The sequence below is a fragment of the Acomys minous genome (assembly GCF_964271855.1).
Source record: "Acomys minous genome assembly, chromosome: 11".
NCBI lineage: Eukaryota > Metazoa > Chordata > Mammalia > Rodentia > Muridae > Acomys > Acomys minous.
Window position 1 is genome coordinate 6838356 of NC_140492.1, and position 26994 is coordinate 6865349.

General features: G+C 46.7%; 1 protein-coding gene across 1 annotated transcript; it reads left to right on the plus strand.

Moving 5' to 3' along the window:
• The first annotated feature begins 35 nt into the window (after window positions 1-35).
• On the plus strand, window positions 36-26183 carry GART (phosphoribosylglycinamide formyltransferase, phosphoribosylglycinamide synthetase, phosphoribosylaminoimidazole synthetase). The gene is made up of 22 exons (XM_084801863.1): window positions 36-773; window positions 5490-5673; window positions 6753-6848; window positions 7057-7231; window positions 8233-8344; window positions 9131-9199; window positions 9902-10027; window positions 11741-11828; window positions 12195-12280; window positions 12647-12815; window positions 14256-14487; window positions 16872-16966; window positions 17233-17342; window positions 17690-17888; window positions 19145-19396; window positions 19614-19766; window positions 21411-21617; window positions 22665-22802; window positions 23817-23947; window positions 24128-24269; window positions 25703-25818; window positions 25902-26183. Exons 2-22 carry the CDS (start codon window positions 5529-5531, stop codon window positions 26091-26093), a joined length of 3033 nt encoding a protein of 1010 aa, XP_084657989.1. The 5' UTR covers window positions 36-773; window positions 5490-5528; the 3' UTR covers window positions 26094-26183.
• The last annotated feature ends 811 nt before the right edge of the window (window positions 26184-26994 follow it).

A 26994-nucleotide genomic window follows, 5' to 3' on the forward strand; every position in this document is an offset into this window, starting at 1 on the left:
ACGTTTGCGCCGCGCACGAACGAGTCCGCCATGTTAGTGTTTGACGCAGGCGCCATTACAGGAGAAGTCGCTCCCGAGACGGCCGCGCCAGCTTCAGCTGTTGGTCCCCGTCGCCTGCTGGCGCTTTTAAGAGGCTTTCGGTAGCGAATAAATGTCCGACATTAGAGGCCATGAAGACAGGGAGCGAAAAAAAGAAAAGAAAAAAAGGACTGAGTGTGTCTGGAACTGAGGTTTTAACGCGCTTGTTGCAAGCGCCAAGTTTACTTTGGTCAGGAAGTCGTGCATGAGAAATAAACCCTCATCCCGCGTCCCCACTCTGAAGCGGATAGCAGCAATCCCCACTCTGTCTCCATAACTCCAATAACCTAGACAGTTTTTAGCCAAGGCTGGAGGGGGTCTGGGCGGCCCCGCGTTCTACACTGGGTGCACTGGGGACTCATCCGGAGCCCAGCATTGAGCCGGTCCGCCCTGTGGCTTTAGGTTAGCAGCCCCAGCTCGGCAGCCATGGCTCTGTCCCCAGGGCAGGGGGCTCCGGGGTAGACGTGGAAACCTTCCGTGGCACCCCAGCGAGGTACTAGGGACTCGGAGCCGCGCTCGGACCGCACCCTAGGACGGGAGGAACCCCCACGGAGCGCCTCGCGCGGGCGGGGACCCAGGCGGGCCAATGGACGGAGGAGCCTGCCCGGGGCGGGGCAGAGACCGAGGCGCGCAGGATTCCCCGGGCCAGTTTCCGGCGGCGGGTGCGAGTGGGAGCAGCGTGACCAGCTTTACAGGTGCGTGAACCCCTTGGTTTTTGTTTTGTTTTTTTAAATGATGCGTGGACTGCGTTTGCGCTTTGACTTGTGGTTTAACTCCAGCGACCGGTGCTCCCATTGAAACTGGTTTGGCTGGCGAACAGGGCCATGTGCTTTGCACGGCTTTGACCGAAGTCGGCCTGGTACATCTTTTCCTCCTTTTCTGGTTCTGAGACCCGGTCCAGGTTCCTGTGAAGACCGACCGTGTACATTGATGGGTTTTTATAGTTTTGCTTCTGTCGTTGTCACTAATGGTTTACCCGGACCACTTTCGTGTTTGGTTTCTACTTTTGTTTAAACAAATCCTTGGAAGTAGTTTTACCGCATTCTCTTGTCGCCTACCTGCCTCTCATTCGCGCTATAAGTTGCCTACTCGTTAACTGGCACCCAAGAAGGTTACAAACCTCTCTCCGGGTCTCCCAGCTAGTAAGGCCCTGTTGACCTGGGAGCCCAGGCACCTAGCCCCTCCTGATGTAGAGACCAGTACTGCTGTCTCACAGAATCTGAGTACTAAATAAAATTGTCTTCTCGCCCTGCTGCTCTTATTCAAACCAGCTATGAAGATCTAATGGCTTCAACTATTTCTAAGAAAATGACGCATAGAATTGAACTAAATTCTTCATTTTATGTGTAGGAGCCTTCCCCTTATGTGTATGTGTGTGCCCACGTGCATACAATGCCGCAAGGAAGCCTCAAGAAGCCATTGGCTCTGGAACCACAGTTGGGATGTTTGTGAGCCACCTTGTGGGTGCTAGGAGACTAAACTCACTAACTGCTCTTAACTGGTCCTCCATCTCTCCTTAAATATGTAATCCCAAACTATCAATTTAGGAGTTACAGATTTTTCTGCATAGGTAAATGTGGTGATAATATCTTTGGCTTTTTTTTCCCCATCCCGCTTTTGATGCTAGTATTTGAACACAAGACTTCTATTCTAAGCAATGGGTCTATTGCCGAACTACAGCTTTGTCCTTGTTATTCCTGTTCATGCGATAACTTCATAAATGGTTTCTATATCTGAGGTGTCAGTTTAGGTAAATGAAGCAGTATAACAAATAAGCATTTCCTATTTCTGGATACTTTGGAGTATATAACATTTTAATGTCCTCTCAGGGCTTGTTGTTTTATCAAGTGAGATATGTTAGGATTTGCTGTTGGCTTCTCTAGCAGATTGCAATCCAGAGTATCTCATAAACTCTTAAAGTCATAGGGCTGCAATCTGTGGACAGTGTACTAATGATTTTGCCACTGTTTTTGTACAGCCACCAAACAAAAATGGTAGGCGAAGCCAGGCATGGTGGCCCACACACTTGTTATCTCAGGGTTGCAGGGGCCAGAGGATCACTACCTGAGGCCTGCATAGCAAGTTCTAAGAAAATCAGGGATGCAAAGAAGACCCAGTCTTTCAGAAAGGAAAAAAAAAAATGTTGAGGAAAAAATGGTTTTAGTACATGGAGTTGAAGTTGCAGTGCCCACAATGCAATTGTATTGTCACACCTGTGCTTGTTTTGTTATGAGCCTCCTAATGGCTTCCTAGGTTTGTGTGGTTTGGGATTTGGGGGCTGTGGAGGTGCAGGGGGCTCCAGGCAGGGTTTCATTGGCTATCTTGGACTCACATGTAAACCATGCTGGCCTTGAACTCACAGAGATCCACTGATCTCCTGAGTGCTGGGATTAAAGACTTGCACCACCAAACTGAGCTGGCTTCCTGTTGTTTAGAGAGTGCCCTCTGTGTACATAGTTTTTTTGGGGGGGGGGTTATTGGTGGTGCACACTCACCGCTTAATGTACTGTCCCTTCATGCTTCTATGGGATTCTAACAGTGCACAAATAGTTCTCAAATATATTTACTTTCTGTTCCTTGATAGAGAAACTTCACTGTTAATACCTGTTATCTGTACCACATCAAGGTTTAACTTTGGGTCTAAATTTTTTAAGACTTACTTATTTATTTATTATGTGTAATAATAATATTATATTATTATGTATGCCAGAAGAGGGCACCAGGTCTCATTATAGATGGTTATGAGCCACCATGCTGTTGCTGGGAATTGAACTCAGGGCCTTTGGAAGAACAGCCAGTATTCTTAACCTCTGAGCCTATTGTCTCAGATACTTGGAAACTGGGGCAAGAGAACCCCTTCCCCCCCCCCCCCCTGTGGCAGGGGGAGGGGGTGTTTTGTTGGCTTGGGGTTTGGTTTTTGGAGACAGGGCTTCTCTGTATAGATCTGGCCATCCTGAACTCTGCAGACCAGGCTGGCCTCAAACTCAAATCCTTTGACCACCGCCTCCCGAATGCTGGAATTGAAGGAATGCTCCACCACACCCTGGCGTAAGAGAATCTGTTGAGGCCAGGACTTCAGGTCAAGTGTCGGAAAATAACGGGTTTTTATCTCCTAAATAAGTAAGCAAATATCAAAGTCCACTTTCCTGCTAAGGCTTAATGATTATCAGATCTTTCGATAGAAAAAAAAGACTGTTGGTGGGTTATTTTTCAGCTACAGATTTTTTATTGGTTGGGTGGGTTTGTCATCGTTATAATATTACAGACTGGATAAGTTACAAAGAAACAGCATTTGCTCAGGCTTGTAGTTATGGAGGTGTGCAATCAAGGGGCCCCATCTGATGAGCATCTTATAGCAGTCTTTGACACAGAACATCCTATGATGATGGAGCCATGGCGTGCATGCTTACCTTTTATTTGGTCTCTGGCACTCTTAATTAAAACAAACAAGCCAAAAAACAACAACTTAGTATTCTCTCCAGAGACAGAGGTAGGAATATATCTGAATTCCAGGCTAGTCAGGAATCCATAGTGACACCCAGTCCTTTTTTGTTTTGTTTTTGTTTTTGCTTATTTGTTTGTTTGTTTTTCAAGACAGGGTTTCTAGGTGCAGTCCTGGCTGTCCTGGAACTCACTCTGTTGACCGGACTGGCTTCAAACTCACAGAAATCCTCCTACCTCTGCCTCCCAGAGTTCTGGTCCGCCTGAACCCAGCTTAAGACCCTATCTTAAAAAAACAAAGAAAAAAGGCCAGGTGTGGTGGTGCACGCCTTTAATCCCAGCACTCGGGAGGCAGAGGCAGGCAGATCGCTGTGAGTTCAAGGCCAGCCTGGTCTACAAAGTGAGTTCAGGATGGCCAAGGCTACACAGAGAAGCCCTGTCTCGAAAAACAAAAAAAAGAAAAAAAAAAAAGCCGGGTATGGTGGTGCACAGCCTTTAATCCCAGCACTCAGGAGGCAGATACATTTAATCTCGACACTCTGCAAGCAGATCTCTGAGTTCAAGGCCAAGCTGGAATGCAGAGGGAGTTAACAAACAAAACCTTCTAGGAATTAGTTGTGGGTGTTCCACCTCAGTGCCCTTATCTAAACTAGTCGTTCCCATAGACTCCATTTCTAAATACCATACTCCACTCTTTTAATACGTCACAATATGGGCTGCATACAATACATGAAGCTTGGAGACATTCAGAACCTAGCAGGAGCTGCACCACCTCTCTCTCCTTAACCTAGCTGTAAGCAGGTCTGCCTCGTTTTTACATGCCCTCTTTTCCTGTGATTACTGTCGTATCTTTCCAATGCTTACCTCCAATTTTTGAGACTCTCTCTCTCTTTAGTTTTCTATTTTGCCTGTATGTATATGTACCAAATCTGTACCTTGTACCTAAGATGGCCAGTGGCTGTTAGCCATCATGCAGATGTTAGGAATTGAATCCAGGTTCTCTGTAAGAACAACCTGAACCATCTCTCCAGCTTTTGTTTTGTTCTTCAAGACAAAACTGGGTTTTCTCAGTTGGGAGTGGTGGTGCATGCCTTTAATCCCAGCACTAGGTAGGCAGAGACAGGCCTGGCCTACAGAGTAAGTTTATAGGGCAGCCAAGGCTACACAAGAGAAACCCTGTCTCGAAAACACACGCGCGCACAGCACTTTGTCTCTGTAACCCTGGCTGTCCTGGAACTCGCTCTATAGACTAAGATGACCTTGAACCTCAGAGAACTGCTGGCATCTCCCAAGTGCTGGCATGAAAGGAATGCACCGCACACTGGTCGGCTTTCTCTGGCTCTTGTTTTGTTCTTTGAGGCAGGGTCTCACTGTGTATCCCAGGCTAGTCTAGAACAGAGATCTGACTGCCTCTGTCTCCTGGGTACTTGGGATCAAAGGTGTGTTTTACCTCGTCCTGCCCTAAATTCCAATTTCTAAATAATGACTCTCCTGAAGAAAATGTCACTTGTATGAAAACAAGTGATTATGTGGAAAGTGTATTTGTAAACTGTGATTTCCACAGCCAGACCTGGTGGTACCTGCCTGTAATCCCAACATTTAGAAAGTGGCTAAGAGGTTTGCTGCGAGTTTGAAGCTAGCCTGAGCAACTTGTGACTTTCTCAAAAACATCAAAAGATTGGCTGAGGAGATGGCTCAGCAGTCACAAGCACTTGCTACTCTTCTGGAATACTAGGGGTCAATTACCAGCATCCACATAATGGCTAACAACCATCTATGTCACCAGTTCCAGGGGATCCAGCAACCTCCTCAGGCCTCAGTGGACACAGGCATACCCATGGTACACAAGCACACATGCAGGCAAAACACCCGCACACAGAACAGTTAGCAAAATAAAACACTGCTAGAAAAGAAATTTTTTTTCTAAAATATATGCATTCTAAAATGTCAACTCTGGTTTCTTTCTGCAGGTTTCATTTTGCTTCTGAATTCCTGCTCTGCGGACGGCAATGGCAGCCCGGGTTCTTGTCATTGGTAGTGGAGGAAGGGAACATACCCTGGCCTGGAAACTTGCACAGTCGGGTCATGTCAAACAAGTGTTGGTTGCCCCGGGAAATGCAGGCACTGCTTGTTCTGGGAAGATCTCAAATGCTGGTAATTATGTCTCAAGATGGGAAGTGGTGGCTAATATTTGTTGATAGTACGTGATGATAGCTCACACATGCCCTTTAATAAGGTATATGTATATTTAAGTTTGAATGCATTCTCTGACTTTACGTTTTTAAAGTGATGGGAGTTCTCGTGTGTGGTGAGCATAAGCTAGTGTGTTTTTAGCCTTATCACCCACTTGATGGAAAAGGTAACAGGGGCTGACAAGATGGCTCTTTAAAGGGAGGGAGCAGCAAATACATAATGTAGGTTTAAGGCATTTTATGTGTATAATTGTAAATGAGAAGTTGAATGGTGCTGTCGAATGTGAATTCTGGTTCCACTAATGATGAGTTCATAAACTACAATAAACAGTTTTGCAGGACTTGGGGTAAAACTCGAGCTCCTCATCTTGTCCTTGCAACGCTCTGTCTTGTTTCATCTTGTTTGCACAGTAGCCAATGTGGCATGTCGTATTTATGGAGAGAAGTAAAGGAAAGCCAGAGATGATAAGAGAATACCTCCTTCTCTGCAGCGCTTTGTCTGGAGACAAGGGCTGTGTCTGTTTATTGAAGAGCTGGCAGGTTACATGTTTATGCGGTTGAGGTTTTGGGCCACACCACCAGAACCACCCAGGATTATCACAAGCTAGCTGCCCTTTGCAGCACTGAGGGTGGCCATGTGCTGTCTTTTGCCTCTGTGCTGATATGGGTAGTCCCCCTGGGCCCAGAGTGTGTATGGGTAGTCTTGCAGTCTTGCTACACTGGGCAGGCCTTTGGATGGAGAACCCGACTTCCTCTGGGCAGGGAGAAGTCTTACATAGAATCATTGTTGCTTCTTTGCTTGAACAGCTCCACCACAGAGACCCTTCCTGACCCAACCACATCTAACCTCTCCATTTGCCATAGAGCCGATTTGCTTATTTTGTTCACATTTGCTATTGTTTATATATTACTAACTGTGCCAACAAAAGCAAAAGCAACAGTTAACCTTAGCTTTTAATTACCTTACTAAGGATAGTACTCAGTTTATTTGGTTAGCTGAAGATGCTTTTGCACATGTGGAGTTGTGTTTTCTGCCTACAGCTGTCTCCATTGATAATCACGCTGTCCTTGCTCAGTTCTGCAAAGATGAAAAGATTGAATTTGTGGTTGTTGGACCAGAGGCCCCTCTGGCTGCAGGTAAAGTTCACTTCTCATTGTTATAAAATATGCAGTGTCTGAAGAAGGTTAGGGATCATATAATCCAACTCATTTGTGGATGAAGATTTGTAATAAAATACATTACAGCAGCTTTTAGCCCCTTAAAGTTTAATCTACTCATAAGGCATATTGAGTCTAAATCCCTAGACAGACCGTGGATCACCTAGATACCTGTTTACTCCTGTAGGAATTGTGGGAGACCTGAGCTCTGCGGGAGTGCGATGCTTTGGCCCCACAGCAGAAGCAGCTCAGTTAGAGTCCAGTAAAAGGTTTGCCAAGGAGTTTATGGACCGACATGGAATCCCAACTGCACAGTGGCGAGCTTTCACCAGTCCTGAGGAGGCCTGCAGCTTTATTATGAGGTGAGTGGAAGATGACCTTTAAAGGGCAGGTGTTTTAGAATGGTATTTAAATATGAAGTCACTTTAATGTTTAAAATGCATTGTTCAAGCCAGGGCTGTGGTGGCACACACCTTTAATTCTAGCATTTGGGAGGCAGGAAAAGGTAGATCTTTGTGAGTTCGAGGCCAGCCTGGTCTACAGGACCACCAAAGCTGTTACACAGAGAAACCTTGTCTCAAAAAAACAAAAAAGATACTTTAAATAAAATAATAAGATGGGATTCTTCAGCACTTGGGAGTAGAAGCTGAGGGATCAATTCAAAGCTAGCATGGGCTATGTGGATCCAGTTTCAAACCCAAAGGAGGAGAAAAGGCTTAGGGGCTCTGTGGGTGTGTCCCTTAAATAGTCTAGATTATATGTTGATGCCTCCACTACTGAGCAATCTCTAAGAAGAAATGCATACTGCCCCGCAGTTGACAAGGTGCCATGTTACAGCAAGATCTTAAACTAATGGCAATCCTCCTGCTTCAGCTTCCCAGTACTGGGATGCTCAGCAGAGTTACTGAATTTTTAAGGTTTTTAGGTTTTGTTTTGTTTTAATGTTATGTGTATGGGTGTTTTGCATAAATGACCTCATGCCCACAGAGGTGAGAAGAGGCCTTAGATCCCTGGGTCTGGAGTTCTGACCCATGTGGGTGCTGAGAACCAACCCTAAGTCCATTGAGTATCCTTTCCTCCTACGTGTAGAAAGCTACACGAGAAGTTAGTAAGTTAGTCAGCACACGCCTTTCTCCACTTTGTTCTTGGGCTGAGGCGGGGGTGGGGGAAATTGGTTTTTCAAGACAGAGTTTCTCTGTGTAGTCTTGGCTGTCCTGGACTTGAGCTATAGACCAGGCTGGCCTCGAACTCACAGAGATCCTGCCTCTGCCTCCCCCTGGGTGCTGGGAATAAAGGCGTGCGCCACCACGCCCGGCTGCAGTGAGAGTACTGTTGGATGGTAAGAGCTGCCCTGTCTTTACAGTGCGAACTTCCCTGCTTTGGTTGTGAAGGCCAGTGGCCTTGCAGCTGGGAAAGGGGTGGTTGTCGCGAAGGACAGAGCAGAAGCCTGCAAAGCTGTCCAGGAGATCATGCAAGTAGGTGGATGCTTCTGAAAGGTTGGTTCTCTGTATATGAGGCCTACAAGGTGGGCCGCAAAGTGGACCAGACACTGGAAAGTTAGCTTTAATTGTACTGTGTGCTATCCATCTCTAGAAAATGGCTAGTACAGAGCTGCCCCTCCTAAACCATGACTCATTCTTTTATAGTACGTTCTAACATCTTGGTGTCGTCGGCCCATGGGACTTAGAGATAAATCTCCAAGCATGAGAACAGAAGGCATTTATCCTGTGTGTCCCAAGTCTTACAAGTAGAGCAGTGGGTGGATACAATATCTCTTTCATAATCCATATTGATGATTCTGACTTACCCTCTTAGAGAAATGTTCACATACAGGGTTTTATATAATTTTCTAGACAAAGCTTCCTAGGTATATTCAGGAATAAAGATGGAAAGATGCTCATGAAAGTGTCAGCAAAGTATCAGGAATGTGTTGGTCACATCTGTACAATGTGAGCTCAACCTGCCGCCACAGTAACAACGAAAAAGTCCTGCTAAATCTTCAGACAAGAAAGAATTACAGCCCGGTGTGGTGGCACACGCCTTTAATCCCAGCACTCGGGAGGCAGAGGCAGGTGGATCTTTGAGTTCGAGGCCAGCCTGGTCTACAAAAATGAGTCCAGGACAGCCAAGGCTACACAGAGAAACCCTGTCTTGAAAGAAATGCTCGTGTGTTTCATAACTCAAATGGGAGACAGCTCTTATGTCACTTGGTAAATATTAAAAGCTTCACAGTTTACAAGGCCTTTTATCTTCACAATTAGGAGAAGTCTTTTGGAGCCGCTGGGGAAACGGTGGTTATAGAAGAGCTTCTGGAAGGGGAAGAGGTGTCTGTACGTATAGCCGTCTCTTTGCCTATAATCCCCCCCAAAAAAAGTAAAAATAAAAACAACCCCCCCATTTCCTCTGGTAGCTTCCTCTGAGAACAGGAGCCCAGCAGCTTCAGGGATTCTCACACACCTAGGATTCAGAGGAACAAATGCATATGGCCTCTTCATTAGCCCCTAGGGCAGCGGCCCCCAACCCTAATACTGCAGCCCTCTACTGCAGCTCCTCCTGTTGTGCTGACCCCCAACCATAACACTCTATCCTTGCTACTTCATAACCTCAGTTTTGCTGTCATGAATCGTAATGTAAGCATCTGATATGCGACCGTTTTCAAGCGTGACAACCTGCAGGTTTTAAAGCCACTGCCCTAGATGTTGGTGGGGACAGTTGAATTAAGTCACACTTTGGAGGTCCTATACATTCACAGTCTCTGTTTCCCATATACTTGTTGCACAGTAAGTGCACCTTAAATACGTGTGGGTACCTGGTGGGCTCAGCAGCAGGAAGGTTGGTCTTTGTCCTGGGTAGGAGTTTGCTTTGTGAAAGGGCAGCCCCTTTAAAAGTCAGATATCCAAGATGTTTGGCTTCCTGCCATATACCTTGGAATTATTTTTCAAGTTTTCTTCAGACATGAAAATTCTTCCTCTCAGAAGAGGTGTGTCTGGCTGTCTGACATTTAACCTAAGTGCACTAACTGATCTCCACAGTGTCTGTGTTTCACTGATGGGAAGACGGTGGCCCCGATGCCCCCAGCACAAGACCACAAGCGATTGCTGGATGGAGATGAGGGCCCCAACACAGGGGGCATGGGAGCCTACTGCCCAACACCACAGGTACCGTGCGCTGTCACCCTTTCAACCACAAGTGCTCCCTTCTGGTCTCTTAACAACCGCTTCCAACAGCCTGTGAGGGAAAACTAGGAAATACAGTGAGGTCTGACTATGTCCCCTCCCAACTTGGGCACATCTGTATTTTAATCCCATGAGACCTAGAATCATTCTCTTCCTTTCTCAGTACAGTGCACATAAAACAGATATGTGTGTATATAATGAACTGAGGTCCCGGAGAGGCCGTAATTGTGCTCTCTGTACTTCATACTGACAGGCATAGTTTTGTATGAGATATCCGTATCAGCCAGATGCAGTGGTGCACACCTTTAATCCAAGCAGTTGGGAGGCAGAGGCAGGCGGATCTCTGAGTTGGAGACCAGCTTGATCCACAGACAGCCAGGGCTGCAAAGAGAAACCTGTCTTGAAAAAATAAAAAAACGGGCTGGAGAGATGGCTCAGAGGTCAAGAGCACTGACGGTTCTTCCAAAGGTCCTGAGTTCAATACCCAGCAACCACATGGTGGCTCATATCCAGAAAGAGAGAGATTTCAAACAAAGAATCTGTTTTTTAACTAGAATGGATTAGCACTCTAGCAACTCACCTGGTGCTTCTCATTGCTGAGAACCATTTTTATCTGTGCTACTGCTTTCCTTGATTAAATGACTAATATCAGCGGGCGTGGTTGCACATGCTTTTAATCCCAGCACTCGGGAGACAGAGGCAAGTAGATAGCTTTGAGTTCGAGGCCAGCCTGGTCTACAAAGACAGTTCCAGGACAGCCAGGGCTATTACACAGAGAAACCTGTCTTGAAAAACCAAAAAAAAAAAAAGATTAATATCTGAGCCAGGTTAGTGCCACATGCCTTAAATCCTGGCGCTTGGGAGGCAAAGAATGCGGATTTCTGAGTTCAAAGAGAGCTAGGGCTACCTAGGGAGTCCCTGTCCCAAGAAAAGCAAAAACAAGCAAGCACTTTTTTGTTCGTTTGTTTGTTTGTTTTGATTTTTTTTAAGATTTTATTTATTTATTAGATATGAGTGCTGTATCTGCATATACACCTGCATGCCAGAAGCGGACACCAGATCTCATTATAGATGGTTGAGAGCCACCATGTGGTTGCTGGGAATTGAACTCAGGACCTCTGGAAGCGCAGACAGTGCTCTTAACCACTGAGCCATCTCTCCAGCCCTTGTTTTGATTTTCGAAGACAGGGTTTGTCTGTGTAGCCTTGGCTGTCCTGGGCTCGCTTTGTAGGAAAACTTTTATTTTTAGCATTATGTCTGAGGAAGTCTTGAGTTAGGTTCTTTAAGCCCTGTGGAGCAAAATAGTGACTGCCAATCATGTGCTGACAGGAAGTGAGCAAGCCTACACTTGACAGCATGCCCAGGCTGAGAGCTTAGCTATTTTGATGTGTTTGGTGAAGTGTTGAGGAAAAGTGAAAGTGGACATGTACTAACGTTCACCACAGATGTGTCCTTCACTGTGAGACATTTTATCTCTTAGAGTTCTTTGCTGTTCTGTGAAGATAAGGGCCAACGTGAGGGCTTGTTTTGTTTTGTCTGTTTGGAGAGAGTCTCTATGGCCCTGGCTGGTGTGGAAATCTTTATGTAGACTAGGTTGGCATCCCAGGTATTAAAGGAACACACCTCCACATCCAGCCTAGATGATTTAAAAACAAAACAGACAGTTTCATTTAAATGTTTCTGTGTGTTCCCCAGGTTTCTAAAGATCTGTTACTAAAAATTAAAAACACTATTCTTCAGAGGACAGTCGATGGCATGCAGGAGGAGGGTGCACCTTACACAGGTAAGCAGCGCACACAGATCATCTGGGCAGTAGCCTCCAACTTCTGATGGAAACTGGTTTCTCTTTCTCTACAATTTTAATCATATTAAAATGTTAGTGTTAGAAGCTTGTATTCTAGGACTGGAATTGTAGCTCTGTTGGTGGAATGCTTGCCTAGCATGCATGAAGCAGCCCTGGTTCCATCTCTACTACCATATAATGGGTGTGGTGGGGCGCACCTGTGCTGGGATGAGGAGGTCAGAGGATCAGAAGTAAAAAGCTATCCTCAGCTTACAGGGTCAAGGCCAACCTGAAATGCGAGTACACGTGGTCATTGCATCATTACAGATTTCTCTGGGTTTTTTTTTTTTTTCTTTTTTAATAAAGGAATTCTCTATGCTGGTATAATGCTGACCAAAGATGGCCCAAAAGTTTTGGAGTTTAATTGCCGTTTTGGTGATCCAGAATGCCAAGTGAGTAACAATAAATAAAATACTGCCTGGTATGGTGGTGCATGTCTTTACTCCCAACAGTTAGAAGGTGGAGGCAGGAGGATGTCTGAGTTCATGGCTGGGCTGGTCTACAGAGTGAGTTCCAGATGGCCAGGGCTGCAGAGACTCTGCCAGTGATGATGATTATAATAGCAGTGGTGATAAAAACGGCAGCAACAATAACAACTACTTTTGAGATGAAAAGTATTATTTTATTCTTACAGTTCATCGCTCTTGAAACAATTGCCCTTGAGAAACATTTGTTAGCATCCCAGTGAATAAAATAGGCGAATAGAGGGACAACTATTAAAAGCCCATCCTGTCTGCCACACTGACCCTGTCTTTCAGGTAATTCTCCCACTTCTTAAAAGTGACCTTTATGAAGTGATTCAGTCCTCCTTCGATGGCCTGTTGAGCGCATCGCTGCCTGTTTGGCTAGAAAACCACACTGCCGTAACTGTTGTCATGGCGAGCAAAGGGTACCCTGGAGCCTACACCAAGGGTGTGGAGATCACGGGTGAGTAGCCGTGAATAAAAGCCGAGTGACAGTGAGCTGCTGCTTACTTCCTCCCTGCACCAGGGAATGTGAATAACCAACCAAGTTTCCAGTGGAACCCTGCTGCCTTACACTTCCGCCTCCCCGGGCCAGCGTGGTAACGGGTGGCGTGAAATTCAGCCTTGTTAGCTAGCATGAATAAGATTTTGAAGACATGAGCCGGGCATGGTGGCGCGCGCCTTTAATCCCAGCACTCAGGAGGCAGAGGCGGGCGGATTGCTGTGAGTTCGCGGCCAACCTGGTCTACAAAGTGAGTCCAGGACAGCCAAGGCTACAGAGAGACCCTGTCTCGAAAAAAGAAAAAAAGATTTTGAAGACACACACTCTGCTTTATGCCAGTTGACGCCTTAGAGTACAGTGTGCTGAAGATTGATTTCTGTGCCAGAATTCAAAGTTTGAAAGGTCTAGTTTTTCTCACTCACCCCCCTTTATGATGATGATGGTGATGATGATGATGATGATGATGATGCCCACATGCCAGAAGAGGGCACCAGATCTCATTATAGATGGCTGTGAGCCACCATGTGGCTGCTGGGAATTGAACTCAGGACCTTTGGAAGAGCAGCCAGTGCACTTAACCCCTGAGCCATCTCTCCAGTCCATCACCCTCTTTTTTTTTTTTTTTTTTAGACAGGCCAAGAGGTATCTGGTTGAGTCTGCTGATAAATGAAAATGAAGTGCCAGATAAGTTGTGCTTTCTGGCCAAAGCCTGTGGTCCCTAGCATGCCCTAGCACGTAGCCTTTAGTAGTGCTCAAACAGTAGATTTTGTTCAGGAACTATATTCATACTCTTGCCCAACAAAGTACAAAAGAAGTCTGTCACCATGTAATCTGACACAGTCAGGAACTTTTTTGCTTTTAAAGGAACAGAGACACAAGATTGAAATTTCCCTCAGATTGGGGCTGAGAAATGTAATAGTGACTCCAGTAAAGTGCTATGGGACCTTACCAACATGTGTAAAGCTTCTGTGCTGGGTGGCACTGTGGTCAGAGTACCCAGGGACACTGTCACGCCAGGTGTGGGGAGGAGACTTGGGTACGGAGGTGAGGGCCGGTTACCTTTGTAGCTGGCTGTTTCACATGTTAAGGAAATGGTATAGCTTTTAAACTTTTTGTGAAGAAAAAGAATCTATACTTTCAAGTCTTGACCACTCCACACCTTCTTCCCTCCCTCACTGAACCTATAGTTTTATTCTAGTTTTTTCTCACGTCCCAGGAACTAGCATTATTACAGCAGGGCCACAGCACAGGAGAACATGTCGCTTTAAGGTCTCTGTGGCCAGGCATGGTAGAACGCACCTTTAACTGTAGGACTTGGAAAACAGGCAGGAAGGAGGACACTGAGTCTGAGTAGTGAGGACCTGTCTCAGAAGACTTCCTTCTCCACTCTGCTTTCTACAGGGTTTCCTGAGGCCCAGGCGTTAGGCCTACAGGTCTTCCATGCAGGCACTGCTCTTAAGGATGGCAAAGTGGTGACCAGCGGGGGCAGAGTCCTCACAGTGACAGCCGTCCAGGACGATCTTATGTCAGCCCTTGATGAAGCCAGGAAAGGACTCGCTGCTATAAAGTTTGAGGGAGCAGTTCACAGGAAGGACATCGGCTTCAGAGCTGTAGCCTTCCTCCAGCGGCCCAGGTAAAGGTTCCCTTGAGGCGCGGTCAGAACTGGCCTGCGTGGCTGGGGAGGAAAGTCGCTACCCGAATGCTAAGCCAGCCTGTATTCCCTTCTACCTGTGGAGCCGACTGTGTCTTGGTTTGTAGTATTTTGTTTGAATCTAAACTATTTATAGGCTGAGACAAGAAGGCCAACTCAAATTTGAGTCCAGTCTGTAATAAGACCTTTTATGTCACCTGCCCCCCCCTAGAAAAAAAGATCAGAGCAATATTTGAATAAAAGGAAAATTCTTTTGCCAGTCCCTTATCTTTGAAAAGTTTGTCACGATTATGGTGACTCCTTGTGTGGTTGGATGATCCTGAGCTCAAGTCTGCTCCTGGTTTGTCCCTTCATTACCTGGATATTACCTGGATGCATGTTTAATCCCTTATTCATTTATTAACAAATATTTCCTATAAAATAAATAAACTGTTGGTTGCCACACGAGTGTTCTGATTTTTTAAAGATTATCTTATATCGCATTGCTTTTCATTAAGTTCTTCAGTGGGAGGGGTGTATGGGGGTGTTTTCCTATGTATTATGCACCTCATGTGCCTGGTGTCCTCAGAGGTCAGAAGAGGGCCCATGGATCTGGGCTTAGGGCTGGGTGTGAGCCACCGTGTGGGTACTAGAAACCCAAACCCGGATCATCTGCAAGAGCAGCAAGTGCTCTTAATCACTGAGCCAGTTCTCTCAAAAAATAATTAACAGCTTGAACTGGTGAAAGACACATTTTTTTAACCCTTTTGTAAATACACTACACTAAAACACTGCCAAATTTTGGGGGTATTGCTTTAAAATTATAAGAACTCACAGAAATTCTCTACCTTAAGACACTGATTTTTGCTTTTTTTTAGTTTTTCGAGACAGGGTTTCTCTGTGATATCTTGGCTGGCCTGGAACTCACAGCACTCCAACTGCCTCTACCTCCCAAGTGCTGGAATTAAAGGCATGCACCACCACACCCAGCACTGTTTTTCTTTTTAGACAGTCTCGCTATGACACCCTGGCTGGCATGAAACTCACAAAGATCCAATGGCCTGTGCCACTATGCTCAGCCAGGGACTTAATCTGAGTTCTCCCAGATGAAGGAAAAGATGTCACAGTGCCAGTCATGTCCTGTATGAGTGACCCTAGCCTGCAGGCACCGACATTTCTTCATCCCAGAAAGCCAAAATCTCTCCTTTGCAAGGGAAGACAAAGGAATTTGCAATACTATTCCCAAACTTGATTTCTACAGGACAGTTTGTCCTTTTGTAAAGCAATATTCTGTGTATTTCTACTGCCCTCTGCTATGAGAAAACTGATAGAGCAATATACTCAGATGGTAAGAACTCATTTGGGATTTTAGGGATATTTTTACAGAATTCTTTAAAATCCTAGTTGGTTTTTTTTTTTTTTTTTTTTTTTTTGGTTCTGGCATTTCATGTTACACTGAAGTTGACCTGAGGACAGACGATGTTCTCATCTGTCATGTTAACCCTAGAGAAGTTGAGGCTGAGGTATTGGGAGTCAGGGAGGGAGACTTCTCATGTAATAGACAGTTTCCACTTCGCTAGTTGAGGAAAGTTGGGTGGTAATGACAGCTGCCCAAAATTGTTCCACTCAGGTGAACAATACACTTAAAAATGGCTAAGACGATAAATTGAGTGCATATTTTATCATAACTCGCACTGGGGGAGGAAGTCTGGGAACCCAAGGTCACTCACAGCTACAGAGCAAGTTTGAAGCCCTCCTGTCTCAAAAATTTGCTTATTTTTAAAAATAGTGTATTTAGCAGCCTCTGTGATGGCGTCAGAGCAGCCGGGGAGGGTGACGAGCATCCTTCAACTCCTGCTCCACAGTCTGGTGCATACAGGCACTGACTTAAGATAGCCTGAGCACCTTACTGGATGTGAAAAGCAAATGTGTCCTGCTACACTGTTCCTTTACATACTTGGCCTTTGTTCGGGGGTGGGGGGGTGATCCTATGTGTGGCTCCATGTGGGTGTGCACTCTCGTGTGGAGGCCTGAGGTTACTAGGAGAACCCTCTTTACCCTTCCCCCTTATCCTTTGAGAGAGGGTCTCTCAGAGAAACTTAGCTCCCTGGTCTGGCTAGTCTCTAGCCAGCTTGCTTTGGGGAGCCCCTACCTCCACTTTCCCAGGCTGGGATTTCAGGCAGGCAGCCATATCCAGCCAGCTCCTGTGGTAAGTGCTTTAGCCATGGAGCCATTTCCCTAGCCCTAAAGCTGACAGCCTTTAATCTTATTAGCACAGGCAAGCAGATCTCTGAGTTCCAGGACAGCCAGACCTACATAGACCCTCTCAAATAATAATTTCCCCTGGCACTGAGGTGATGTCTTGGTTTTCATTTTCATTTCCTTAGGGGCCTGACTTACAAGGAATCTGGGGTAGACATTGCAGCCGGAAATATGCTGGTTAAGAAAATCCAGCCTTTAGCAAAAGCCACCTCCAGACCAGGTAAATTGACCTTGTTCCTCTGCCAACAGTTTGATGGTATTGTGAGCTGACTTGGGCCTTACATTTAACTGCTAGGTTTCCTCTAATTTATTCTTGAGCCAAGCACATGGTCTCGTGCCATCTTGGTCAAGCCTCTGTGTTCCTGAGTCTCTCCCGACTCTCAGAAAAAGTAGCTCCTATGTTAGCCCTTGTCAGGAGGAAACAGTGCCAGTATTCATGGGCTCATCAGTTAAAATGCAACAAGTAATTTGCTTCCTCTCCAACAGGCTGCAGCGTTGACCTTGGAGGCTTCGCTGGTCTTTTTGATTTGAAAGCAGCTGGCTTCAAAGATGCTCTTCTAGTCTCTGGGACAGACGGGGTGGGGACCAAACTAAAGGTAACCAGACACTTGCAGTTAAAAGTTTTATGAAAGAGAAAAGGGAATTTGTCTTTCAAGTGAGTTTTATGTTTATCAAATAGCCATTTTCTTCTTAACACACATGAGCTAAAAAAAAAAAAAGCCATGGTATCTAACTATTTATCTTTACTGTACAGCACAGTAAACACATTTTAAACAATAGTCCTGGAGTTTCACGGGTTGAAAGGATGTCTTAGAGAAGAAGAGGAAACTGTATATCTCGGCCAGATGTAGCCTCCTTTCCCTGGGGTGTTTGCCAACCGCTGGGTGAACCCACAAAATAAGAGGCGGGGCTTATTCTCTGCGTGGCTGTTTATGTTCTACAGGTCGCCCAGCACTGCAGTAAGCACACCACCATTGGTCAAGACTTGGTTGCGATGTGTGTAAATGACGTCCTGGCACAGGGAGCGGAGCCCCTCTTCTTCCTCGATTACTTCTCCTGTGGAAAGCTTGACCTCAGTGTGGCTGAAGCTGTCGTTGCTGGAGTTGCTGGAGCTTGTAGGCAAGCTGGCTGTGCCCTCCTGGGTATGACCCATTGACCCACGGGTACTCTGCTGCCTGTCAGTCACGTAGTCTTAGACCTGCCCCACCTCATAGTCCTGAGCTGCCAGGCAGGCTCCTCTTTCCCCGTGTGTCTCAAGAGCACACTGGGAAGGTTGAGGCCTTTTCCCTCCTGACTGGGCCTACACAGGGGAGATAGACTCCTGGAGTTGTGTAGGTTAAACTATAGCTTCCCTAAGAAGTGAAATAAAGAATAAAATGTAACCAGGCATCAGCACTCTTTTAATCCTACCACTTGGGAGGGAGAGGCAGGAGAATCTCTGTGAGTTCAAGGCTGCATACACACAAGTGTCTTGAAGGGGGAAAAAAAAGAATAAAATGTAACTTCAGTTTCATAGATATACTGCTTAACTTTATATGAGGGAGTTTTGTTTTTTAGCAAAATTAATTTTTAGATAGACCAAGAAACAGAGCTATTTCTTCTACTACATTTCAGGGTCGGTGTAGTAGTGTGTACTTATTATCCTAGCATTGGAAGCTGAAGCAGAAAGATTGTTGAGAGTTTGAGCTAGCCTGGGCTACATAGCAAGACACTTGTCTCATTGGGAAAAATACTGTACACTACTGTATCTGTAGACACATCTGCTCTCAAGGGCAAAAGTTGCCTTTCAAGCATTTTTACAGTACAGTTTCTAAGGGGGAGTCTGCAGCGCCCCTCTTGTGTCTTCATGTGGTGTGAACACAGCACTGTGCTGTGGGGGGCATTTGGAGCGAGGCAGTTCTGTACCACTACCCGGACGGTGGAGTGACTAAACCTCAGGGCTGAGCCTGGCTCTGCAGTTAGAGTACCTGCTGCTCATCCAGGGAACCTGGGTGTGGGTCCTAGAGCCCACATATCAGTTCCTGTAACTCCAGTTCCAGGAAATCCACTGTCTTCTTCTGTCCTTAATGGCTACCAGGCATGTTCATGGTACATGCAGGGAAACATACATGTAAAGTGGGGAAAAAAATCAAAAAAGAAAGTGCTTCTGAGTCATGCTACTGTAGAATCCTGTTAATTCCAACTGAGCATTCAGACCAGAGTGGAGATGTTAGACAGCCATGTAAGGCCCGCAGCCATGTAAGGCCCGCAGCGGTGTCATCTCGCTGTTAGTTGGCATTCATCTTACCCCTAGAAACCAGGACACAGCTCCACATTGACTGTTCACGTTAAGTGTGGCTCCTGTCACTGTTCAAGCAGACTCGAGGATCATGGGATATCTTCGTCCTTGTCTTTCCAGGAGGGGAGACCGCAGAGATGCCTGACATGTACCCTCCTGGCGAGTACGACCTTGCTGGCTTTGCTGTTGGTGCTGTGGAGAGGGACCAGCAGCTCCCTCGGCTGGACAGGATCGCAGAAGGCGATGCTGTTGTTGGAGTGGCTTCGTCGGGTCTTCACAGCAATGGCTTTAGCCTAGTGAGGAAAATTGTGGAGAGGTCTTCACTCCAGTACTCCTCTCCTGCGCCTGATGGTTGTGGTGATCAGACTTTAGGTAAATTGACCCTTGCTGTCCCGCTTGTAAATGTCTGAGCAGCCAATCAGGGTCAAACGCTGATCACCTAACACTAGAACCCGTGTTTCCTGCCTAGATAATATTACAGGACTGATGTTCTGTGCAAGGTCATGACCGCTGTTTGTTTCGGAAGTGTGGTTGTGTTTAGGTTTCACGTGTGTGGGCTGAGATGTTGTGTTTTCTCTCCAATCCACAGGGGACTTACTTCTAACTCCAACCAGGATCTACAGCCGTTCGCTGTTGCCCATCCTACGGTCGGGCCGTGTCAAAGCGTTTGCTCATATCACTGGAGGCGGATTGCTGGAGAACATCCCCAGGGTCCTCCCTCGGAACTTAGGAGTGGATTTAGGTAAGCCCACCACAGCAGACTAGGATTTAAGAAATGCGAAGAGAGAAAATGTGTGCTGTGGGTAGTGAGTGCGTACACGGGAACGTTTTTGTTGGCAGGCTTTGAACTCCTGGAGACCATCATGGAATGAGACCCTGTTTAAACAAACAAAAACCGATTATCATAGATGTGCTGAACAGGAGGAGCCAATAATCCGCTCTGCCAGTTCTGGGCTGAGACAGGGCTTAGCACATGTTCTTGCAGAGGACCTGGATTTGGAACTCAGTAGCACGTGGCAGTTCACAACTGTTAGTAACTCTGGGTCCAGGGGATCCTGATGCCTTCCTCTGACCTCTGAGGGCATAAAGGTCACATGGTACACATACATACAGAGCAGAACACTCATCACATTAAATAAAACATGAATCTGGAAAATATCTAGTATAGCATGGTCTGTATGGAAAGTTCCAGATGCCCTCTCCCCCCCAATAAAAAAATTTCTTTTTAATAAAAATCCATCTTAGACAGGATTTTTCTTGCTGTGATAAAGACCTAGACCAAAAACAACATGGGAACTGGGTGGTGGTGGCGTATGCCTTTAATCCCAACAGGAAGGTAGAGGCAGGCAGATCACTTAAGTTCAAGGCCAGCCTGATCTACAAAGAAAGTCCAGGATAGCCAAGGCTACACAGAGAGACCCTGTCTCTAAAAACAACAACATGGGGAAGGAAGGGTTTATTTATCTTCTCATGTCATGATCCATCACTGAGGGTAGTGAGGGCCGGAACTCCAAGCAGGAACCTGGAGGAAGTAACTGAATCAGAGGCTTGGGGCTGGGGGATGCTGCTTACTGGCCTGTTCCCTATGGCCTACTCAGCCTGCCTTCTTATTCCACCCAGGACCGCCAGCCCACGGGTGGCACTGCACTCAGTGATCTGGCCTTCCCACGTCTGTCACTAGGAAATGCCCCACAGGCTTGCTAACTATCAAGTCTTACGGAGGCACTTAACCTGGTTGAGGATCGTCTGCTCAGATCACTCCAGCTTGTCTCAAGTTAACCAAAAAAAAAAATCCAACCAGGACAAAAGCTAAATTCTTTTTCTTTAGGGTCATCCTAAATAATTCAGTATAGTTTTTGCAATTTAAATCCTATAAGCCATACACTCCAAGAAATTATCCATGCCTCTTTGTTATTGATGAGTTTTGTGCCAATGTCTGTAGCTAAGCCGTTACCTGAGAAGCAGTTGATGTCTGGCTAGTGACAAAGGAAGAGCAGTAGGCCAGCTCAGAGTGTAAACTCTAAAAGAAATTAAAGAACAAGGTGTTTGTCAGAAAACCTTCTGTAGCAGGACTGTCCTCCCAGATGTCCTGCATGGTGCTGAAGGGACATGCTGCCATCATCTGGACAGCATCAGCAAGCGCTTACAAAGGAGCCCGCCAGTCTCTGCTGTAGTCTGCTACTCACACATCTAAGGCCTTAGGGGCCCTGAAGGTCCAGTAGTTCGGGAAGCACAGCACCTCCCTCCTCCCAGTGTCTGTGCTGACAGAGCATGGTCTGAGAGGACCACTGGTGGTTCTGCTCTGCTCAGACGACGTTCTGGCTGGGACTCCTGGGTGCTCTCTGTACGGGACAGTGGGTAATCGGGTGACCCTTGTTGTTTTGAGATGCCTGCACCTGGAGGGTTCCCAAAGTCTTCTCGTGGCTGCAGCAGAAAGGACAGCTCTCTGAGGAAGAAATGGCCAGGACGTTCAACTGTGGGGTTGGAGCTGCCCTGGTGGTGTCAAAGGACCAGGCAGAGCAGGTTCTGTGTGACATTCGACAGCGCCAGGAAGAGGCCTGGGTGATAGGCAGTGTTGTTGCCTGTCCTGAAGGTAACAGCTTCTCCCCGCTTTTTAGGTTTATCGTCTTAAGCTTAACTCAGCTCTACCCCTCAAGCCCTCATCTGTCCTCCACCCTCACCATAGTGTCTGTCCTAACCTGCACAATCGTAATGCATCTACCCTGGTGCCAGAACACGTTTTCTCTTTGGGACCTTGACATGCACAGCAGCCACGCTGCACGGGATGATTTCCCGGAATGATTTCCCAGGATGATGTCACTACACAGAGCACCTCGTGCTTCTGCTAGAGGTTTAGCTCAACCCAAGCATCCATGAGTAGACACCTGACCACTTCTGTATATTCTCAGAACCCGATCAGAATTTGAACAGGGTGGCAGACAGAGCCGTTCAGGTACTAACAGCGCTGTCAGAGCTTATTGACCTTGCTTCTGTCTGCCTTTCTACTCTGCTGTGTAGGTTTTGTTTTCAGGCCCGTTCTCCCAGTGCTGGGAAGCAACTTCCTTCAGCCTACACAGCAGTAAGAAGCCCTCCCTTTCTCAAAAACAGCATCCTAGGTCAGTCTTGACTGGCCTTGCTGGGTCACAGGTCTCCCAGGAAGTCAGACTGTCATCGCACCATGTGAACAGGCTCACAGGAGGGTTGAGGGGCTGAGGAAAATGCGGCAGGCAGTGTTTATGTAGCCCTGCTTCACCATACTGACGCAGTCTACAGTGCTTAGCTGAAGAAGTGATTACACACGTTCATCTCCTTAAGTGTGTTCTCAAGAGTAAGAAATGGGGCTGGAGGGATGGCTCAACGGTTAAGAGCACTGACTGCTCTTCCAGAGGACCCAGCACCCACATGGCAGCTCACAACTGTCCGTAACACTGTGTCACTGTCTGACACTCTCATATAGATATATATGCAGGTAAAACACCAGTGCACATAAAATAAAAATAAATGTTATTATAACCTGGTGTTTTAGTTTCTGTATATTTTACTTTCAGAGTAAGATACAATATTGTAAAGTTTTCTTTTGCTTTTCTATTATTCCTATTAATTCATACTTGTTCTTATTATGCATATAATTGAAATGAAGACTCTCCTCGTGTCAGAGTCAAGAATCTGATTGAAACCATGCAAACAAATGGGTCCATAGTGGCAAATGGCTTTCTGAGAAGTAATTTCCCTGCCCAACAAAAGAAGGCAAGAGTGGCTGTCTTAATATCCGGCACAGGTAAAGCATGGCTTCTCTCCACCGCCGTTCACACAGACAGTAAGGATGCTCTCAGCAGAACCTGGGATGGGGGATCGACACGGGCATGTGCAGAAGATGGTTACGAGAAGTTAAGAAGCTAGAATGGGCAGCCTGGCGTGCACGGCTTTATCCCAGTAAAGCTGGCTGATGCCCGAGTACAGTGCCGGCCGAGTCCACACTGGGAGCCAGGCCAGCCGGGACCACGCAGCGAGGCCTCCAAAACACAGGCTGGAAAGGCGGCTCAGAGTTGAGGGCACTTGATGCTCTTTCAGAAGACCTAGGCTCTGTCCCCAGCACCCATATGGTGACTTACCAGCACCCCTAGGTGTGTTTCCAGGACATGTGATGTGCTCTTCTGAACTCTGGGTACCTGGCACATGGTGTACATGCATGTAGGCCAACCACTCACACACAAAATCCTTTAAAATCTTAAAAACACAGCAAAAAACAAAAAGATGAGCCAGGCATGGTGCTGCACACCTTTAATCCCAGCACTCGGGAGGCAGAGGCTGCTAGATTGCTGTAAGTTCAATCAAGGCCAGCCTAGTCTGAGTCCAGGACAGCCAAGGCTACACAGAGAATCCCTATCTCAAAAAAAAAAAAAGGAAAAATAGTATGAATTCTGGGTAGGAGAGATTTGATTCTATCAGTTACCACAATGTACTTTGCTGCTTGCTTTTAGAATCACCACATAGCCAGGGTGGCCTAGCCTCAGCATAGGATAGAGCCACCGTGCCAGGCACTGGCTGTTTTTCCCAACAATAGCATTGCTCTGAGCAGTATGACTAGCAGTGTGTTGTTAAAGGCACCTGAGCGTTTCTATAGATGATAGCCTCAGTGCCATGGCTGCCTTTCTGGGTGCTCTTACAGTTTAAATATATTTCAGGCCCAAGTTTATGGTAAAGCAAAGGCCGTTCTAACGGGCAAGGGCGTTGTGAGGAGGACTAAGCTTTCAGGAATGAGAGCTCACTTGTTTTCCCGCTGCCTTTGCAGGATCGAACCTCCAGGCACTCATAGACAGCACTGGGGATCCCAAGAGCTCTTCACACATTGTCGTTGTCATCTCCAACAAGGCTGCCGTCGCCGGCTTAGACAAAGCAGAGAGAGCTGGCATTCCCACCAGGGTGAGCTACTGCAGAAACGCAAACTCACACAGCTCTCCCAAGGACCCAGGGGCACTTGTGTAATGGTGGGACTTCCCAAGTGTGCGCGTGCATCTTCCCCACTCAAGTGTGGACTCTGCAAATGGTGTGTTTAGATTATTGTTAATTCACTGAAAAGGTTGTTTATCTTTTCTGTTGCAGGTAATTAATCATAAATTATACAAAAATCGTGTTGAGTTTGACAACGCAGTTGACCACGTCCTGGAAGAGTTCTCTGTAGACATAGTCTGTCTTGCGGGATTTATGAGAATTCTCTCTGGCCCGTTTGTCAGAAAATGGGATGGTAAGCAAACAGTCCTCACACCCAGGTCTATAGATATGGAGTATAATCAGTTCCCTTTGCTTTGGCTCCAGAAGTGCCCACACAGGCATTTACTGAGCAGTTGGCTCGGCCGTTAGACTGGCTGTCGCTAATCACAGTAGGCACACTTCACTGTCAGAGGAGCGCCGGAGAGACCCTGTTCCTTGTTTGGAGACAAGAAAAAGGGATACTCAGTCCACAACTATAACCCCATCATCCTCAGGGTGAGGCAGGAGGACTGGAGGTCAAGGGCAGCAAGTTCATCCGAGACACACAGAAGCTAAGCGGAGGAGGGGAGAAAAAACAGGAGGAAGATCCTATATATCCCAAGTTGAAGAAAAAGACCTGAGCAGAAATCCTGTACTCACTTTGTATACCAGGATGACCTTGAACTCACAGCAATCTGCCTGCCTCCTGAGTGCTGGGATTAAAGGTGTGCGCCACCACGCCCAGCTTTCATGTGTTACTCTTACAGAGGACCTGAGTTCAATTCCCAGCAGTACCACATGACAGTTCACAACCATCTGTAACTCCAATTCCAAGGCACCCAACACCTTCTGGCCTCTTCAGGCACCAGGCACATTTATAGTGCCCAAGCATACATGCAAGCAGAGCATTCATGGAGCTGGAGAGATGGCTCAGTGATTAAGAGCCCTGGCTGCTCAATTCCCAGCAACCACATGGTGGCTCACAACCATCTATAATGAGAGCTGGTGCCTTCTGACTTGCAGGCACACATGCAGGTAGAACACTGTATACATAACAAATAAATAAATCTTTTTAAATTTTTCATAAAATAAGATAATAATTTAAAAAACAGACCAGTAACTGGGGGATTAATTCTGTGGTAGAGGGCTTACCTACATGGCATGTACAAGGCCCTGATACCTGGTACCACAGAAAGAAAAATAAAGATTCATGCTCTCCTATATAACATACAGAAGACGGCATGAGAAGCACATTGACGAAAATGCATCTGTGTTAGTGGATCTCGTGAGTTCTAGGCCAGCGTGGACTACAAGAGAACCCTGTCTCAAAAAAACAGAAAGAAAGAAAGAAAATGCACCCGTGTCTTTAGTCTCTACCTTTTTCTCTGCATTTTAGTTACTCTGTGTGTGTTGGGGAGTGAGTCCCCTCAGCATGCCTGTGGTAGAGGGCACTTTGTAGGGCTAGGTGCCCTTGGATTGAGCTCAGGTCATAGGGCATGGTGGCAGGCACCCTTTTCCGCCTGCAGCCGTCCTGCCAGCCCATTCTCTCTTTAAGAGCTCTGACTGCATCCTGTTGTCATCAGTTTCCTGCGTCTGGGCCTCTTCCCTCTAGAGTTTATTTTCTTCGGTAAATGTAATTGATTCCTTGTCCCTTTAACAGAACAAACAGGGTCTGAAGCTTCTGACTCCTGCTGCTTTGCCTTCTAGGGAAGATGCTCAACATCCACCCATCCTTGCTCCCCTCCTTCAAGGGTTCCAATGCTCATGAGCAAGCCCTGGAAGCTGGAGTCACAGTCACAGGCTGCACTGTACACTTTGTCGCTGTGAGTATGGCTTTTCCTACCAAACCTTTGCCCCTTGTGTCTGGCTAGAACGCAACGCTGGAAACATTTGCTTCCTTTTCCAGGAAGACGTAGATGCTGGACAGATCATCCTACAAGAAGCTGTCCCTGTGAAGAGGGGTGACACTGTGGCCACTTTGTCTGAAAGAGTCAAAATAGCAGAACATAAGATCTTCCCTGCAGCCCTCCAGCTGGTGGCCAGTGGGACTGTGCAGCTTGGCGAAGACGGCAAGATCCACTGGGCCAAAGAGGAGTGAAGCCCGGTGCTGTAGGACTGGCTGTTGGCTTGGTGCCTTTTCATCATACCTTGGCCCAAACTAAAATAAACGGAGTCATTAAAAACAAAACCTTAATTGGCTTTTTTAAAGACATTCAGAAGTGGGAGGGTCTAGGCCTGTGCTGGGCACACATATCTGAACCCAGTCGAGAGATTGCCAAGCTTACTGCCTACCATGCTTTTCTGCTCCCAGAGCTTTGTGAACAAACGGTAGCCACACCCAGTCCAGAGGCAGCCAGCCATCCTTGAACTGCTGAGTCCAGCCTGCACAACTGAATTCCTCGCCTGAGGGTCCCTAACGACCGGGTTGAAATCCTCCCTTACTCAGCCAGCACCCGGAGGCAGAGGCAGGCGGATCACTGTGACCCAGGTGGTCTACAGATCTAGTTACAGCCAGGGCTACACAGAGAGGAGGAGGGAAGTGAGTCAGCTACCACAGCAACAGACCGGCTGTGCCAGCAGGCCTTGCGCACTGGTGCAGGTAGGGCACCCCAGGCCTGTGCCACTTGCAGGCATCACACCTTTTCTTTTCCCTTTGACTTGTAAGAAACCTCCCACAGATGGCTCTAAGTGTTGTTAAGACAGTGGACTGGGTCTGCAGAGATCTCCACAGTTAACGCTCCTGTCCTGTGCAGTTTAAGGGACCATTGGGAGACAAATGCTACAGGCTAGTGAAAGCACACATGCAGAAACCGGTTACAGGAAGGCAGGACAAGCCTATGACCTGAGAAGCTGAAACATTTATTTCGGTCCTCAGTACTGCAAGAGTACTGAATGAGTGAATCAGTGGATGTTCCAGATCTTTACTCCATTTTTAACGGACTGGGCTCCATGTGCAGTGGCTGACCCGTGCCTCTAGAGAAGAGTGGACTGTCTGTTCA

Coding starts and splice junctions, on each gene's coding strand:
- GART (XM_084801863.1), top strand. CDS start 5,529: ATGGCAGCCCGGGTTCTTGTCATTGGTAGTGGAGGAAGGGAACATACC. Junction 7,232..8,232: donor GCCTGCAGCTTTATTATGAG/GTGAGTGGAAGA, acceptor CTGTCTTTACAG/TGCGAACTTCCCTGCTTTGG. Junction 25,819..25,901: donor GCACTGTACACTTTGTCGCT/GTGAGTATGGCT, acceptor TTCCTTTTCCAG/GAAGACGTAGATGCTGGACA.